Raw genomic sequence first — 17,088 nt, forward strand, 5'->3', positions numbered from 1 at the left:
TTCCTTACTACTGACCAATGGACAGAGAATTAATAATATGAAGTCCTTTTTCAATGTGGAAATGTTTCAAAACTAATGCTTAGGGCATCCCAGGTCCTTTTTTGGATCTCCTGCAAAATCCAGGAAAGAGTCTGATCAAGTCAGAGGGGGAGTGAATGCTGAGCATGCAATGACTCAGATCTCCTACAGCTGATTTAAATGTTTCTCATTCTAGTAGACTTTTTTTTTTTTTGTAGAATAGAAAGTGTTGGAATAACTTAATAGTCAGACATGGAGAAGTCTTTTCCTCATCAGTTCTAATTTTATTCATGAATGAAGCAATTGTAGTAAAAGCAACTTCTGTAGTTCCTTCTGTAGTTTAATTTGAGAGACCAACAACATCTTGGGCAACTTCCATTTCAAAAATACACATGAAGCTCTCCTTGCTTTTACTAGAGCTGAAGCATAGAGGTATCCAAGAGCAAAATTTCAATACACTTGGAAATGTCTTAGTTTAAACACATTTTACTCTAGAGACAAGCTGTATTCCAACTTAACACTTGTTTAAATGGATAAATAAAATATAAAAGAACACGTATTTCAGTAAAACAGCCAAGCAAAAAAAACAAGACAACAAAAAGCCCCCCACAACTTCTCCACAAACTTCACAGACCTATTCTTAGATAATTCAGTGATCTGAATTGCTCATTATGAAAAGGCCTTCTATGTAACAGAGCATTCACCAGTTCAAAAACCAGGCAGTTATAAGGCTGAATAAATCTGCGTTATACTGATAAAAGAAGCTTTCCAAATGAAAGCATTCATCATCTTTGGATTCAGACAGATAGGCTAGTAACAAATCAGTAATAAAGGATATAATAAACTTATATACTGAAAAGCATACCTGGCTTTGAAAGAAAAGAAGTTTCCTTTGTAGTATAGCCAACAATTCCTATCGATTCTGAGTCAAAATGTACTATTTTAAAAGGATGAACATATTTCATCATTTCATTTGCTAATGGGGTTTTTCCCTTAATGTTTGCACTCAGGATTGTAAAATTAGCATTTTTAAGCAGAGGATCCAACAATCCACTCACACCTTCATCAAACTCATGGTTCCCCAAAGCCTGTGAGAAACAAGAAGAAAACATAAGACCCTACTTCAAATAACCAGTATAAATACTCTCATAAATGACATACAAGATACATTTGAGAACACAAGGTTCATGTTCTAGGGAAGAAAATCCTATCCTGTCTAAGACAGAGCATTCCTGTGTCTCACAAACATAGAAGTGTTTTTTGTTTTTTTTTAAGGCTTAGCTATTTGCTTTTCATACTCTATCTTATACCAATAGAGATGTGAAAAATCAAAATTGAAAACTTCTCTAAGTAATATATGAATACAAATACTTGTTTAGATTACAGTGATTTTTCATCCCTTGTCTGCAATAGAGAGGATTAACAACCAGTACCAAGGAAAATATGTATTTTGTGTAAGGAAAATACATCGGTTTAAAAAATTACTGAAGGAAACATTAAATGCCAATGACAATATTTGTTACCTTTAAACATGTATTTTAAGAGCTTGTGTTTGGACTATTTTTTTTGACATATTTATTCACATTTAGTAAGAGTTCTTATGTACTCTAGTAACAAGAAAATATAATTTTCTAGCCATCATCAATATTATTATCCAGTGGCAGCTCTAATGCTTAACAGCTGGTGGGAATCTCCATAGACAATCTGTAGTTGACCTGCATGTGCATACATGCAAATGTGTGCATAACACAGTGGAATGTTAGAAGTATTGTACAAAACAAGAGTAGTACATTATAGCAAGATAATACTAACAAGAGGAGAATATTTAGTTGTTCTAGGTTGGAAAACAACAAAAAAGGCATTACCTTGAGAAGGACCATGTAATTTTCTCCTATCCACCCTTTGTCATGCTCAGCCTGAGTTACCACATGCCTGTGCTCGCAAATTTGGCAATAGTCAGTGAAATCCCCACACAGGACTACTGTGCAGAAGCACAATATATGGAAGAACCTATAATACCTTTAAGTGTTAGGAAAGAAAAAAAAAAAGTATCTTTGGAAACACCCTAGTAGTGTAACTTGGAACATGATGTAACAAGTTTTCAGGTGACTGAAACTGTGCATGAAAAGGGTGCTAAAGTCAATGAGCCAACTCTCCCAGACAGAAGTATGCCTACAATTTCATCTTGAACATTAACTGGGGAAAGCTGTATCCACGGTCTAAAAAGACTCACATACCTCTCTGCTCTGCTTAGTTGAACAGCCCCTATGTGCTTGTTCCCATTTTTATTCCCCAAACAGACAATATCAAATCTGATCACATTGCAACCCAAGCAAGACCCAAGAGCTACTACAAGCACAGAAGCACGATATTTTTGATCAACTGATTGGCAGCATCTTTCTTTCGGAGGTGGCAGCGACTCCTGGCTTCCTCTGATCCCCACAGGCAGGGAGTTGCTGTCTTGCTAAGTGACAGCATGGCCCTGTACAAAAATAAGGAAGTCAGTAGCATGTTTTGTCTGCAACCAGCTGCTCCCACTAACACCAGTGGGAACACATCTAATGCTCTAGGGAAGGAACCAAAACGTTCTCATGGTGCTGCAGCACTCTTCAAAAAGAAATGATAACTATCTTTAAGAAAATCCTGATTTTGCATGATACAATGCAATCTAACTGTTTTCTGATTCTCACTGTATTCTAACTGCAGTCTAATCTGCTGTAAAAGAAAGAATAGAAAAGGAATCAAACTCTAAGGAAGCTCATTTTGACATCAAGCGATGTTCAAAAAAGACAGCCACAGATGGATAGAGCATCGCAAAGTGGTAACAAGTCATTCCCTTTGGCTGATGCATATGCCTTCTGTTATCCTAAATATGCAATTAAAGCCCAAAATAACTGGTTGCAAATAAAATAAGAATTTAAATTGTACTTAACTGCCATTAACTGGTTGTAAAAAAAAAAAAAAAAACACAAGAAACCTTGTTTCTCTTGGCTTTGTAGCTTGCATTTGGATTATTTCATGTCTGTTAAGATACAAACTTTAATCAAAGCCTTTCCCGTGGTGTGGGTGGTTATAAAGTCTCTCATTCATGAGAAATCACTGGTGCCTAATAATACACTCATATTTTTGATGCAGCTCTTTCTCTGAGGAGGAGAATATTCCTTTACTCTACCAAACCATCCTTAAGCATAAAGCTTTTAGGAACTTTGCATCTTTGTGATATCCTTTCAACAAATTTGAATCCATTGGCTAGTATTAGTGAAAGTCACAAGGAGGAATAAACAGAAATACACAGTCATATGGCATGTGATCACATAAATCCTCACTTTCATAAGATGCCAGGCTAAAAATATTTTTAAAAATCAGGATATAATTTAACATAAGGATGCAACTTAACAGTAAAAATAGAACACTTCTGTCACAATTACTGCCTTTGTGGTACTTCCTTTGGATTTTGGTGTTAATCACACTCAAAAGCAGTGGTGGTGGCAAGAAGATTTGGAAGACAATACCTTGCTAAATATAAGGCATGAGATGATAAAGGGCACAAATGAGAAAAGGACAAATGTGAAAGGGAAATTTTGTCCCACTTGTGGAATAAACATCTGATAACACTATCAGGCTGCTCTAAATCCTCCCATGGCTCTCCTGCCCCCATCCTGTAACAACTTTTATGACTCATGTTCCTGCCTTCATGTTGTTTGTAATCCTACGCCACTGTATAACTTCTAACCAGTTCAGTAATCCTCACCCCCTTCTGTTATGGACATGACTTCCCAAATTCTGCTTAAAGAAACACTAACTCACTCTTCTCCAGTATGACACTTACCCCCCTTCCCATGGGACACACTCACTGTGTGGTCGCCACGGTCCATGGACGGAAGTATCCAAAAGGAAGCTGCAAAGCTGCCCAACACTTGGCAACTCTGTCCACATGCTCTTTGGTAGCAAAGAAAGGTTCTGAAGTCTCTGTAGCTTCTCAGTCTATACTAACCCCTTCTTCTATCTAATGACAGTAATCAAATTATAACATGCAGCACATCCACAAAGAGCAAGTGGCTGACTTCTTCACCTAAGGCATTAGCATCCAGTACAAGGTTCTGGATATCCAGTATGGTCTGGATTTTTTTTAAATCGTATTATAATTAAAAAGCTAATGGGATCTCCTAACCAGACTTGGATGCCAATGTTTTCTACAGAATGTATCTCTAAAACCAAGCACTAGTTTGGCACTGCTAATTTTGTTTAAAAGAATTTCTTCTTGCGATATGATCAGAAACTGTAACAATCTCCTGGCTTTCTCAGGAACCAGTCAAATCAGCAAAGATAAGCATGAGAACTGACTGCCAGCAGCAAACTTTGGGAAGGAAGGCAGGAAAAAAATCACCTTGGGCTATATCTGCACTGTAGAACCCAGAAGTGCCACCCAGCAGGTAGTAAGGACACATCCTAAACGCACACCTTCCTCCCCATCACTACCATGAGGAAAAACCTTATTACTGTTAAGATTAGGAAAATGTTCATTAGGCCTTGCAAACAGAGAGCAGTATCTGTCACAGAACTGTCAGGTACAAAGTGTGTCTAGCCTAGAAAAATGCGCTGGGACAACACTTTCCTTTCTTTAGCAGTTTTGGGGCAGAGAGAAAAAAAGGTGAAGCCATTTTTAGCTGGAAAAAGAAAATGCAGCCTTTTCTAGAGGAAAACAAACAGATGAAGACAGAGGATGTGAGATGATCAGAACAAGGTTCCCCCCCCCCAAGCTGTCAACTGGGAAGAAATAAATATGTAGTCAGTCTCAAACACAAATTTAATCTCTCTCCTCCTTTCTAGTGATGTATACAAGCAAAATAAGCACTGATAATTCTTTTTACATTACTTGACCCTATGCTTGTTACCCTGGAAAGCAGAGACAGAAGAGATCTAAGCATCCAGAGTCCCAAATTCTTCTATCTTCTTCTCAGCACTTAAAAGACCAGAAGAGACAGAGTAAAGGTGCAGCACTGGCACGGCCTCAGAGAGCTCCCTCACAGATATGCCATTTTGGTCCCTGGGCTAATGACACCCTACGAGAGCTGGAACCACCAGCCTTCAGCCCTCTCACATACAGACCCCTACATCACCCCACGTCTAGTGGAACTGGACACAATCAGGGTGTTAGGAGAGCAACTGATTTAAAAAAACAAACACACCCACAAACAAAAAAAACCCCAAACTCTAACCCTGGAAAGGGCACTGCCAATGTGTGCCATCTGTCCTTTCCCCCAGGACACAAAGCCAGCAGGGCAGGCTGGGGCACACAATATCAGCCCTGAGTGCTAGCATTCCCTTGGCAAGGGTTAACCCCTTCGAGCAGGTCTGGCTCATTGCCCAGATTTCACCGGGCCCACTCGCACCCCCCGCCCTCCAACCTGCCCATTCCCTCTCCAACACGACCCCTCTGGCCCCCTGCCCACCCCAAGCCCCCCTCCTTTCCCCACAAGAGCTCCTTCACTAGCTCAGTGCCTTTTTCTCTTCCTCTTTACAGCCTTGGCATAAGCTCCCCATTCCAGGCTCCTCATGGGGTTGCCAGCTCGGGACAATATTTAGCAGGGTGCCCTTTATCTACTTTATCTGTCTTCTTATTGCTTATCTACTGGTCATTGCTTAATCACAGTTTTACAACGACTGAGAGCCTCCTCTGATGCAATGTTACACACGCAAACAGGCAGCAATTGCAAGAACGACAAGGGTGGAAAAAGCCCAACACGCGGGGAAGGGAAAGCTCCCTTGCCCGCGGCTCCCCCCACCCCGGCCCGCTTTACCATGGCATCGTAGCGCAGCAGGTTCATGAAGTGGGCCGCCTCCCGGCCCTTGAAGCGGGAGAACCACACCGTGCCCTGGTACTGGTCCCCGGCGTCCAGCAGCAGCACGTTGCGGTGCGCGGCGCGCTCCGCCGCCACCCGCGCCGCCCGCCGCGCCACGCCGCCGAAGCAGCCCGCCGCGCCCTCGCAGCCCCGCGCCCCCGCGCCCTGCGCCTCCACGCGCGCGTGCACGTCGTTGGTGTGCAGCACCGTGAGGCGCAGCTCCGCGGCCGCGCCCAGCACCGCCGCGGCGCACAGCCACAGCGCGCCCGCCCGCCCTGCCATGCCGCGGGGCTCCGCTCCGCCGCGGAGGGGGCTCGGACGCGCGGCAGCGCCGGCCGCAGCGGCCGGGAGAGGGGGTGGCTTTGAGGGAGGAGGCACGGGGAGCGCCCGGCGGGGCGGGGAGCGAGCCGCCCCAGGGCCCCGCGCAGCCGCCGCCGCGGCCCCGGGAGCCGCTGGGCTGGATTGCGCCCCGGCGCCGGGCAAGCGCTGGCACCGACCTGCACCAGAGGCGCTCGGAGCCACTCTCACCTGCTGCAGGCAGAAGGCGCGGAAGCCGCAAGTGCTCCGCGCCTGCCGTGCGTGTGTGAAGCCCCCTCGCCGCTAAGTACATGGTCCCGAGCAGCTGGAGGCTGCCGAGCGCGGAGAAGCCGCGCTTCCTCGCCGCGTCTCGGCGCCCGGGCAAGCGCGAGCCCGACCGCGGCGGGCGCCGCGGATGCCCCGTCCGCCGCCGCCCCGTCCGCCGCCCCGCGGAGGGCTGGCAAGCGCCGCTGCAAGCGCACGGCCGGGAGCCCTCCGGCCACCCGCGTCCTCTGCGCCCCTGCCCGCCTGTCGGGAGTCAGGGGGATGCTCAGGGGGCGCCTCCCAGCCCCGAGCACTTCCAGCGCACGCCTGGGTGCTGCAACACACGCGTGCATCGCTGACCCCAGCCGTCCGGTCCTCTCCACCGACGTCCCTCACTAACACACGGCTGCTGCCGGCTGCTTTAGATAGGCTTTCGGTCAGCTACTGGCGGGCAAATATGCTGCAGATTCAGCTGGCAGTGAAAGGGCAAACTCCAGCGCTTACAGGAAGCCTTGGTGAATATTAGCACGCAGAAAAGAGGAGTTTCTAAACCTTCACTTCAAAATAGTTGTTTTAAGGGTTCCACCCAACCTTTCTCCTGCCCCTTCTCCAACAAAGCTTAAAATAAATAGTGCTATTTCAGTCTTAAATACAGAGTTAAATTACTTCAAGGGCTGATTTAACTATAGCTTTAATGTTTTTAGTATATTTTCAATAGATTCATGAATTGCTTTCAAGACTTTGTTTCCGTAGTTAACCACTAAACTTATAGCTGTGGTTTGGCAAACGCATGATGAGGCAAAACAAAACAAAACACAAAACCCAAACCCTGCCAACGCCCTAAACAAACAACTCTGTAGGGGTACAGAGTGATTACCATTTTGGTAAGTCAAACTGGCTGGTGGCCCACCTGTTCCTTCAAGTCATGTAACCACAATGGGGAGACACATATTCCACCACTACAAAATTACCGAACTATTTGGAGAAAGAAATTTTTGAAGGGTAGCTTTTGAAGAAGTACTGTAATTTCTGTATACTTCTTCACAACTTCTGGACAATCTCATGTTGTAAGCAGTGACTGAATGACTTGATCCATTTCTTCCTTAAAAACAGAATTTTCCCCACTGTGTAGAGAAGTGACCATTTCTCACAGCTTTACAGAGGCCATACAAGTTGCTGCCTCTTTTCCACTGGATGATGTCATGCCCTGGTTTCCCAGGTACCCAAAGTCCGCGGGATGGAATCTGAACTCATTTGGTCTGTTTGTTTCCTCAGATGGCTGGAAAGTGAATGAACCTGTATTTTCTTCTGTGATGGCCATGATCCACTGTCCCTATGCTCCCTTATGTGACTTGAATCAAAATTGCTCTGTGGTACCTTCTCATTTCTTTGGACAACTATGCTGTGCACTGCCTATCCCATCCCAGATGAAGCCCTTATGGGATGAGTTATGCTGGCAAAAAACTGGAGATGTACTTTCTCGCCTTTTTCACACGTTCCCTTTGGCTATGCTCCTCGCCTCCAGTGGCTTGTGCAGCCAGCTTGGCTGGGATTCAGTTCAAAGCCAGGACGCTTACATTTAGGTGTCCACGGGTAGGTGCGTATCTGTGCTCTACTGTGTCTAAGTTTTCATTATGGCCAATGGAAATCTAGTCAGGACAGTCATTGACACCTAAAGAGTGATCCAATCACCCTAAAATTGACACACTGGGTGGGATTTATTACCTGCACAAAGGTGCTGGTGCAGTTTGGTGCTGTGTAGCCTCCAGGTCCCCCTCCAGAAAGGAAGAGGATCTCTTGTAGGCCCTGTGTCATATCTGCCAGCCTCCTGTGGCTGTCTTGGATACAGAAAGGTATCCAGAATGGTGCTGGATGTCTCTAGGCAATTGAATCTCTTGCATCATGACTGATCCACTAGATTGCTCTTCAGAATGCACTCCCTGTAGTGACTAGCTTTCCACTGAGTTTATAAGAGCTTAAACAGATCACATGTGGAAAGAAAACACCTGTCCTGAATTAAGTCACACCACCTGTGTCCAGATCCAGTAGCTCTGCTCTGAAACTGCTAGACAAATGGCAATGCCAGCATTACTCGGTGGCCCAAATCTGTTAGGAGCTGTGTCAGAAACAAAGACAACGCTGGCCAGTCACTCTCTGCTGGATGACCAGGCTTGCATGCATGTGTGCCCTTAACACCATTTGGCCTGTTGGTGCCTGTTTGGCCTTGCCTTCTTTCCTCACCAGTCAGTCCCTAGCCACACCATTTCTGTAGCGTTCTGTCCACTACAGCTCTGTGCAAACACAGAGACACAGCAAAAAACAAAAGGAAGCAGAATTTACTTGCACACAAATATTGTCTTTGGCCTGTAAAGCACAGCCCTACCTCAAACTCCACAGAGCTGCCTCATCCCTGGAATGCTTTAGTCTGGTCCGGGAGAACGTGTCAGAAACTGTCTAGGATGGGCTGGGAAAACACTGGAAGCCATGTCTCAAGGGTGGACAATGTAGGACTTGTGGTGCACCCACCCTGCCCCTTGCGTCTGCTGGCCACGGCCTTTCACAACATCCTCCTTATCCAAGCTACTCACTTCACATGATTCTGCAAGTATCTAATCCCACACAAAATTCATTAACAAGGTGATCAGACACCTAAACAAGCACCCTTTTGCCGTGGGAAGGGCGCTTTGATGACAGCACCTTTAGCCTGGGAAGCAGCTTCTTGAGTGTTAATTAAGGCAAGAAGAAGGATGTGGAACAGGCCTCATGCTGAAAAGGCCTACCCCAGAACCATCCCCGCATGCCCAATGCAGGGGCATCTGAGTCAAAGGACTTCCCAGTTGCTCCTAAAACAGGATGCCCACTAAGTATAGTGTCCACACACTCCCATTGCAGCCTCTCTAGCCTACCACTGATGTTTTAAGGAAAAGCGAAATATTTTGAGAATCTACAGAAATACACCTTGAGACTGCTGAAACTGAAGCTAGTGGAGACAAGGGAGGCATCAGAAACTGTGTTTAACAAGTCCATAGAAAGAAAGAAGAGCTAAAGAGATGGAAGAGAGTCTTTCATATATAACTCTTAGCTGATTACATTCTTTCTCCCCTGCTGCTCCTCTTAAGCAATCAAGCCATGCTCCAGGATGAGTCAGTGGCTCACATCTATATCCCATGACAGAAGAGCCTGGTCTTTGTATTCAGCACAGGCACATGTCTCAGGAAAGCTCTTCCAGAGCTTCTTGAATCATTTTCAAAGCTCTCATGCAGGACTGGTTCTGACATGGGCTAAGATGTTGCAAAAAAGTGTTGCAAACTTTGGTTGAGCAAGCATTGGCATGCACAGCCAACAATACGTAGAGAGAGCATGCATGTTATCCTTCTTTCCTTGTACTTTAGCCCGTAGGAAGTGGCTTGCTCTGTGTTGTTCCCCTAGGTCACTCAGCAGAGCAGTCTGCGCAACCAGCTCTTAGTGTTCCTGTGGTAGCCAACATGGAATAAAGGACAATAAATAATACGTCTTGACTTTTGGGGTTGAATGTTATTAGGAGTAATTTCTGGAGCTTCTGCAGAGGGCTTCCAGTAAAAAGACTTCTCTTGCTATTGTGTTTCTTCCATGGGGTCTGTCGTAGGGCCCCAGCAGCTCACACCACGCATTACAATGTACTTGGTTTCAAAATATTCTAGAATGGGCCAAGAATGGGCCATTCAGCTGCACTGGATGGCTTCTAGAGGAACTCAAGGCACTGAGGCCAAGGGAGCTCCACTCTTCAGGGGCTGGCTTTGAGGTAACTAAGAGCTGTCACTGTCTCTGGCAGCCAGCTGAGTAATCGTCCCACGTGGGTGGAACTTCTCACATCCTACCACAAGTGTTCCAGGCTGACCTGGCTGAATAATCAATTAAGCTGCTAAGAGCGGCAATTCCTGGTAATTCTCTGCTTAGAGGTGTTACAGGAATAACTGGACTTCCCTCTTCAGCCTTAACATAGAAAAGGGCTTTCCCAGCTCTCCTTCCAGATGTACAACTGAAAAACAGTCTAGTTGAGGACAGCTACTTCTTGCCCAAGAGTGAAAAACACAAACAACAAGCTGTCCTGGAGGAGTTCAAAAAACTGTCAGTGTCATAAATAATGTCTTGGGTTTCTCAAACAGCTCATCACCTACATGCATGACTTCATCTTGTCCCAGCTCACATAATCTTTGAGAGACATGGTCTTATTTCTCTTCCAGGGCTGAACAAGACATACCTTCGCATTGTTATCGCTGTGGGTGAACAAGACATACCTTTGCACTACTGTCGTTGTGGGATCCAAGGCATGTCTTAAAAGATAGAATAACCCCCTACTCCTTTCTTTCCTTCAGAAAATCCTTTGAACATCATTTTCATTCCCGTTCTGGTGAAGCGGAGATCCTACCCCCTATCTTTCCCTCCCATGTCTTGCGGGTACAAATTTTCGTGGTTACATTTAGTCCAAAGAAACTCAGTCCCTTTTGATGCAACTAAAGGTTTTTTTTTTCCCCTTTTCTTGATATCACTATTCGTTGTGGACTCATGGCATGAACTGAAATTATATCTACTGCTTTCTCTCTGGTGTAGAGTAATTTTACTTTAATAACAGCAAGACTTGAAGAACTTTGCTTGTATAGAGAAGAATTCACTAACTACTCTGCACATGTGATTGAGATATCGAAAATGAGAGTGGCCATCTACCACCCGTAAGTTTTGCATGGGGGCTGTACACAGGGTTCTCTGGCAGTTTGTTTAGTCAGAAATGTACAAAAAACCCTCTCAGAAAAAGGGTCCTTCCTGCCTGCAGTGTAGTACAGGTGGAGTGGGAAGGGAATGGTGACTAGTATAGTCCTTGCCAGTAGGTAAAGAACAGTCTTTACTTCTTCCCATAGAATGGAATAGCAAGCACACAGGGTTGTTTGAGCCTTGCACTACTGCTCAAAGTGGATTTTACTTCCTCAGTTTCTGTCTCCATTCCTATGATGCCTGAATGCTGTGGTTCACTGTGGATAAAGTGCATTTCACCATTATTATTTAGACCTCCTGGACACAGTGCCTAGATTTGGCTATACATCTTTGGCATGTAGTACTTCATTTCTGCTTGACTGGAAACCATAATTACATTGATATTACGAGTATTTATGGTTTGTTCTATAGGAGTGCTTAGATTCCAGCCCAAGAAGTGCCTCAAGATGTTAGGTGTTAACAAAATTGGTCATATAATACAGCTGTTAGGCCAGAGTTTACAGTTCAGATTAAGAGTATGTGTAGCATGCTGTTAAACAAATAATTGGATTGGGAAAAGTATCAGATGGAGAGCCTGGAAAAGACAGCATAGAAATCTTAGATAAAACCAACGTTTTTTGAGATTGGGGTCAAAGTTGGATTTTACTTACATTTTTATTTATTGTTTGGTCAGAAAAAACAGTTTGGAAATCAAATCCACTGACTAGCTGGGTCTCCCTTTGCCTGATCTATTAAATTGGTTAGTTGTATATTTTGCACCTGCCATAAATAATGCAGGTTGGTTGTCATTAATAATGCAAAATGTCATAATATATTTTTTAAACTATGATGCTTAATATCTAATTCTTAAATATATTTCCCATGAGAAAACAGCTAACAAGATCGGCTCTCACAGTAGTCAAGAGTGAAGGGATAGGTATCCTACCTGTCATGGGCACCCAGCTTAGAAAAAAATCTCTACTGACTGTAGCAAGTCTAGATGGCTGAAGTTAGGTGAGATGAATCCCACATGAATACAGGATATAAGCATACCTTTATATAACCAGTTATTTAAATACAGGCACACAATATCATATACATACAATCTTATATAAATACATAGCACAAATCACAGTGATACATAATATTAAGATGAAGATGTGGGACAATCTTAAAAGATAGGAAATGTCAGAACCAAGACTGACCATACAACCATAATTTGGCTTCACTGTGCATATGTATTACAACATGACTTTAATTATAATATCACAAATTACATTTTCAATGGGACTCCTGATTCATGTACTGCACGTGACTATGGAACCGCTCACCACAGTACCAGAATGTTATTTAATTTCCAGAACAACCCCCGAAGTAAAGTAGTGATCTCATCACAATTTTAAAAAACAGGGATTTGCGATGGAGAGAAATTAAGATCAAAAGTGCCAGCTTCCCCAGCCTGAGTCTCCTGAGATCTGCCCTTTCAGAGTAGTCAGCAGGGTGTAGTGCTTTTCTCAAACACTGTACAACTTCAGTTTGTAGCCTTCGGTGATCCTACACAGTGCAGACCACTGATCCTCAAGTATCAAATCAGGCTTCCAGAAGACATGTGGTCACCACTTAGAAAACAACAGTGACCAGTGACTCTCTAGCAAAAGTTGTACTAAGCAAATTCCCAAATATCATAGTGAGCCCACAAATATCACCTCAGTGAAAGGTGCTGCAGTGAAGCCCAGTTCTTCTGGGCTTTGTCCAGTGGCTCTAACCATGACATATCCTTCTTCCACAAACCCTTGCCTCCTGCCTTAAATCCTTTGTACTCCTGCAACAAATGAATGGAAGGGAAAACATCTTCCTTCACTGTACAAACCTCATTAACACTTCAAAACAAGATTTTCCTATATGGAAGATGAGGCAGAATTACAGTGGAAAAATAGTAGGTGGCCATGTGGTTCAAGACCCCATTATGCTGCGTTTTCATAATGGGACTGAAGAAAAATAATTCTAATGCTGACATTACCTAATTTGTGTGCATTAGACTCTGTAACCTTAATAAAGTTTTTTTTTTTAATCATTTTGTGTGTTATTTCCCAGGGTTTTCAAAAAGTAAACTAAAAAAAACAAAAACAGAAGTTCTGTCATGTGGCAGCATATTGTCTCCACAGTATCACAGTTGGTTTGGAACTTCTCAGTCCACAATACAGACCTCTTACTGGTGACTTCTGTCAAAATGACAGAGAGCAATAGCATGTTTTCAACCTTTCTGGCCCAGTATTATAGGAGGTCAGACATGGGGTTTCAGAAGGACTTGCAGGAAGCAGAATAGTGTCACATACCCATCCCAAGACATGCAGAGAAGTGGACTTTGCTCATAATGCTATACCCTTCTGCTCATTCCTTTCCTGCTTGATTCTTCCCATCTTATCTCCTCCAGGTTCCAGGTATTAATCCCATTCTCCTTGCCAGTACTGCCTCTCATTTCAGTCCCATTCTCTGCCCTGTCAATCCTGTACGTTCATTTGAGTTCAATGTCCTGCTCTATCACCAGTTTCCTCTTTATTTTTTCAGCTACTCCTCCACTCTTCCCCCAGTGTCTGGCCCGGACCTTCCTGGCTCCCATTTCCACTATCCTTGCTCAGTAAATCACAGTTTCCTTCCCCTACTTTTCACCCCCAAAATATTTCTGTTGAAAAAAACAATCAAGTACTTAGCAGCATCTAAGAATTATTTAAAATGCATAAATGGAAAGGTATCATTCTTCTTTTGGGAGATTTGCTTATTTACAACTGACACCTATTGTTAAATCATCAAGAAAATAGTTCACAACCAGAGTGCTCATGTACTGTTCGTCTAGTGTGATGCTGCACTCTACTGGATGTGGCTTGTATTGTCACCTGCATTTTTCAGTCTCTCACCTGCCCTATTTTCATATGATTAATATGTTTTCAGTGCTTTTCAGTATAAATACAATTTTAGCACAAGCCATCTCTACTTTGCAGCATTTTTTTTCATGGAAGCTGACTGACATCTCTCTTTTTGATTTGGCTTCCATTGTACCCAAACCTTACAAGAAAATTAGAGGAAGAAAAAAAAAACCTGAAGAAGTGGAAATATGTCTGATCATCCAGGTGTTTCCTATGTGTTTGCCAGACCTCAGTTCTGCAAGTGCCATCTCTTGTGAGAGAGGTCCCCATAGTCCATGCCCCTTTGACCAAAAATCCCAGCTATGATAGGCTCCAGGCATCTTTCTAGAGCTACTTTTTCTTAGAAGCACCGCTAAGGAAAAGTCTGCATGAAATTTGCAAACAATCAAGGACTCAACCAGTCTAATTAAAACAGAATGTACTAAGAATGTATAGAGAAAAACAGAGTGGACCAAAAGGACTTGTCTGGGTAACTAACTCGGTTTACTCAGCAAACGTCAGGCCAAGGAGGTAACATCTTGGATTCATTACAAAGGAAGCAATATCTTACTTGTCCTCTGCTCCTATCCTCAGGCAGCTGTCAGCAAGACAATCTCTTCCTTCCTCTCCTTTCTGATCCTCTTGACTACTCAGTGTCTCAGAGACACAGCCTCTAGTGTCTGACATTTTTTGTCCCTCCTGCTCCCACAAACACTGTTCCTTTATAGCCTGTGACCACTTTTGATGTGCAAGTTGTGATAGATTTCACTACCTTACAAGATGGACTGGTTGCAGTTATATTTCAACAATGAAATGTCTGCACCATCTGGGATAAGAGTCTCTCTTCTCTCTACAGTGGTTAACACCTTCTAACATGACCCTCATCCCTGCCCCCTCCAGCTAACTCTGGAGTTACACTTCCCAATTTCCTTTCTCAGAACTTGGCATTTCAAAAGCTCCTTTGATCTTGCCATCACCTCAGCATGCCTGAAGGGTAAAGATGTGTAGACCATGGTCTGCATGTCAGTCTCCCCTCATTCAAGGTGTTGGACTGGCTAGGTCAATTTGTCCATAGCAACAAGACCGGTATTTTTGTACTGTTTTACTCTTGATACTTCTAATCTACAACACTAATGAATTATTGACAAATTAAAGCCCATCCATTCCAGTGGCTGTAGACTTTACTACCTTTTGTTCCCTGGAGTTCTATTTTTGGGCTGTGTGTGACTCTCTGTTTTTGATATCTAATGCATTTGATTCCTATTTTACCTGAGCTGGTGTCAGCAAAGCAAAAAGAAGATTCCAGCAGTGAAATGAGAAGCAAAACAGAAGTACAGTAGTGCACCTTCTGACTCCTTACTCATGGCAGCAACGGGGACATAGGATCTGCAAGGTTGCAGAACCTCCCCTGTAAAGAGCAAATCCAGTCAAACTTCAGAATAAAAAATTAAACTACATGTTCACACAAGAATGGTGTCATATCATTTGGCTGGAAATTCCCAGATCCATTTAAAGTGTAAATGGCATAAATTTTGTTCCTCCAGAGCCATGCAGCAAAAAAAGGCAGTATTTTATTCTACACAAGCCTAGGAGAGTTTGAAGCTATAAAGATTTTACCATGATAGCACAACCTGAAAAATTTGTAACTCCCTTTGCCTTGCTACAGCTCTGGTTCTTTCTTTCCAATGCTGTCCACAGCATAACCACTTCCTGATCCCAAATGGGCCACACCGATAGGAAGGAGCCAGCAGACCCTGTTCTTTTGCCATATTCTTTTGCATACTCATAAACCAACTGCTGTTTCCCAGCTATTCACGTACTGCATAGCCTGACTGCCAGAATGGTTCCTCTTAGAAATTCATGAGTATTTCACCTCAGCCCAGCTGCATATTTTGGAAACACTCTTTATTAAGCAGCTATAGTGCTTACTTTGCCTATTGAGATGCAAACACAAGAGCTGAACAGTATTGCCAACTGGTCCCTGTAGATACTATGGGACACTGAGATCTCAGAAGAGGACTGGGACCTCTTGCTATTTATGATGCCAAATAGCATTGGTGGCATATTACTCTAATAGAAAATGCTGATTTTTGGAGCAAAATATCATGTTAAAAGTATTGGTTCCCATTACTCTTCTGATAGAAAAATGTCTTGAAAAGTTGTTAGTTATCAGCATAACCTGGTTCACATTTTTAATTAAAAAAAATTTAAAAAAAAATTGGAAGTGCATTTTCTTTAGAAATTTTATCTAATTTGTACAGAAATGGGTGGAAAAGCGTTAACATCAAAATGAAATGTGTTTTTTAAATTTTTCAATGCACCTAGTTTATTATCCTGTTCAAATTATTAACTCACAACAATTTTTAAAGTGTTTGACTTTTTGACTGGGTTTGGAGCAGGTCTTCTTGCTCTGCTTTAGAAACTTCTTGCACAGCTACAGTGCCATTCAAGAGGGGCAGGTGCATGCAAATCACTGACCATGCTCACAGATGGCAACAGGCCTGCAAGAGTCAACACGGAGTAGGCCAAATCTCCGACAAATTAAACGGAAGGGCAGAGAAGCAAGGTAGGCCGTGAGGTTGGATGTGGATTCAGATGGATTTAGCACAAACCCGGGAAAGAGGAAAAGCCCCGAAGCCTTAGCGCGGCGCCTCAACTTCTTCAAAATGGCGGCGGCAGCGGCGGTTCCCCCTGTGGGCCTTTCCCGCCTTTTCTAACGGCTGTGCGGGCACGCGGCAGGCGCGGGCAGTGGCGGGCGCCTCCAGCTCCACCTGCCCCGTTGCCCCTTGACGAACGTGCTCTTGATTTACACTTACTCCAAGGCGCTGCTAAGGCGGCGGCTCCACTGCTCTCCAACCCCGCTGGACTGAACGGCGCAGCCTCCCTTCCTTGTGTCCCTGGCGTGCTCCGCGTCCCGCGGGGAAACGCCGGTGTGGGGGCCTCCGCGGGTGGGCCAGCACCCGGCGGGCCGTCGCCGGGGCACAGCAGCCCTCAGGCCGCAGCCGGCAAAGCCGACGCGAGGCGCCGCAGCCCCA

At 44.1% G+C, this 17,088-nt stretch overlaps 1 protein-coding gene across 1 annotated transcript in view; it reads right to left on the bottom strand.

Annotated features, from left to right (window-relative positions):
* Positions 1-6,213, bottom strand: part of NT5E (5'-nucleotidase ecto) — a 28,193-nt gene extending 21,980 nt beyond the window's left edge. Inside the window, exons 1-2 of the mRNA XM_013948776.2 lie at positions 5,820-6,213; positions 884-1,106 (exon numbers count right to left, since the gene is read on the bottom strand). Coding sequence (XP_013804230.2) covers positions 884-1,106; positions 5,820-6,143 — 547 coding nt within the window. The 5' untranslated portion in view covers positions 6,144-6,213. The remainder of the gene's footprint in view (positions 1-883; positions 1,107-5,819) is intronic.
* Positions 6,214-17,088: the final 10,875 nt, after the last annotated feature.

Source organism: Apteryx mantelli, chromosome 3, assembly GCF_036417845.1.
Source record: "Apteryx mantelli isolate bAptMan1 chromosome 3, bAptMan1.hap1, whole genome shotgun sequence".
Lineage (NCBI taxonomy): Eukaryota > Metazoa > Chordata > Aves > Apterygiformes > Apterygidae > Apteryx > Apteryx mantelli.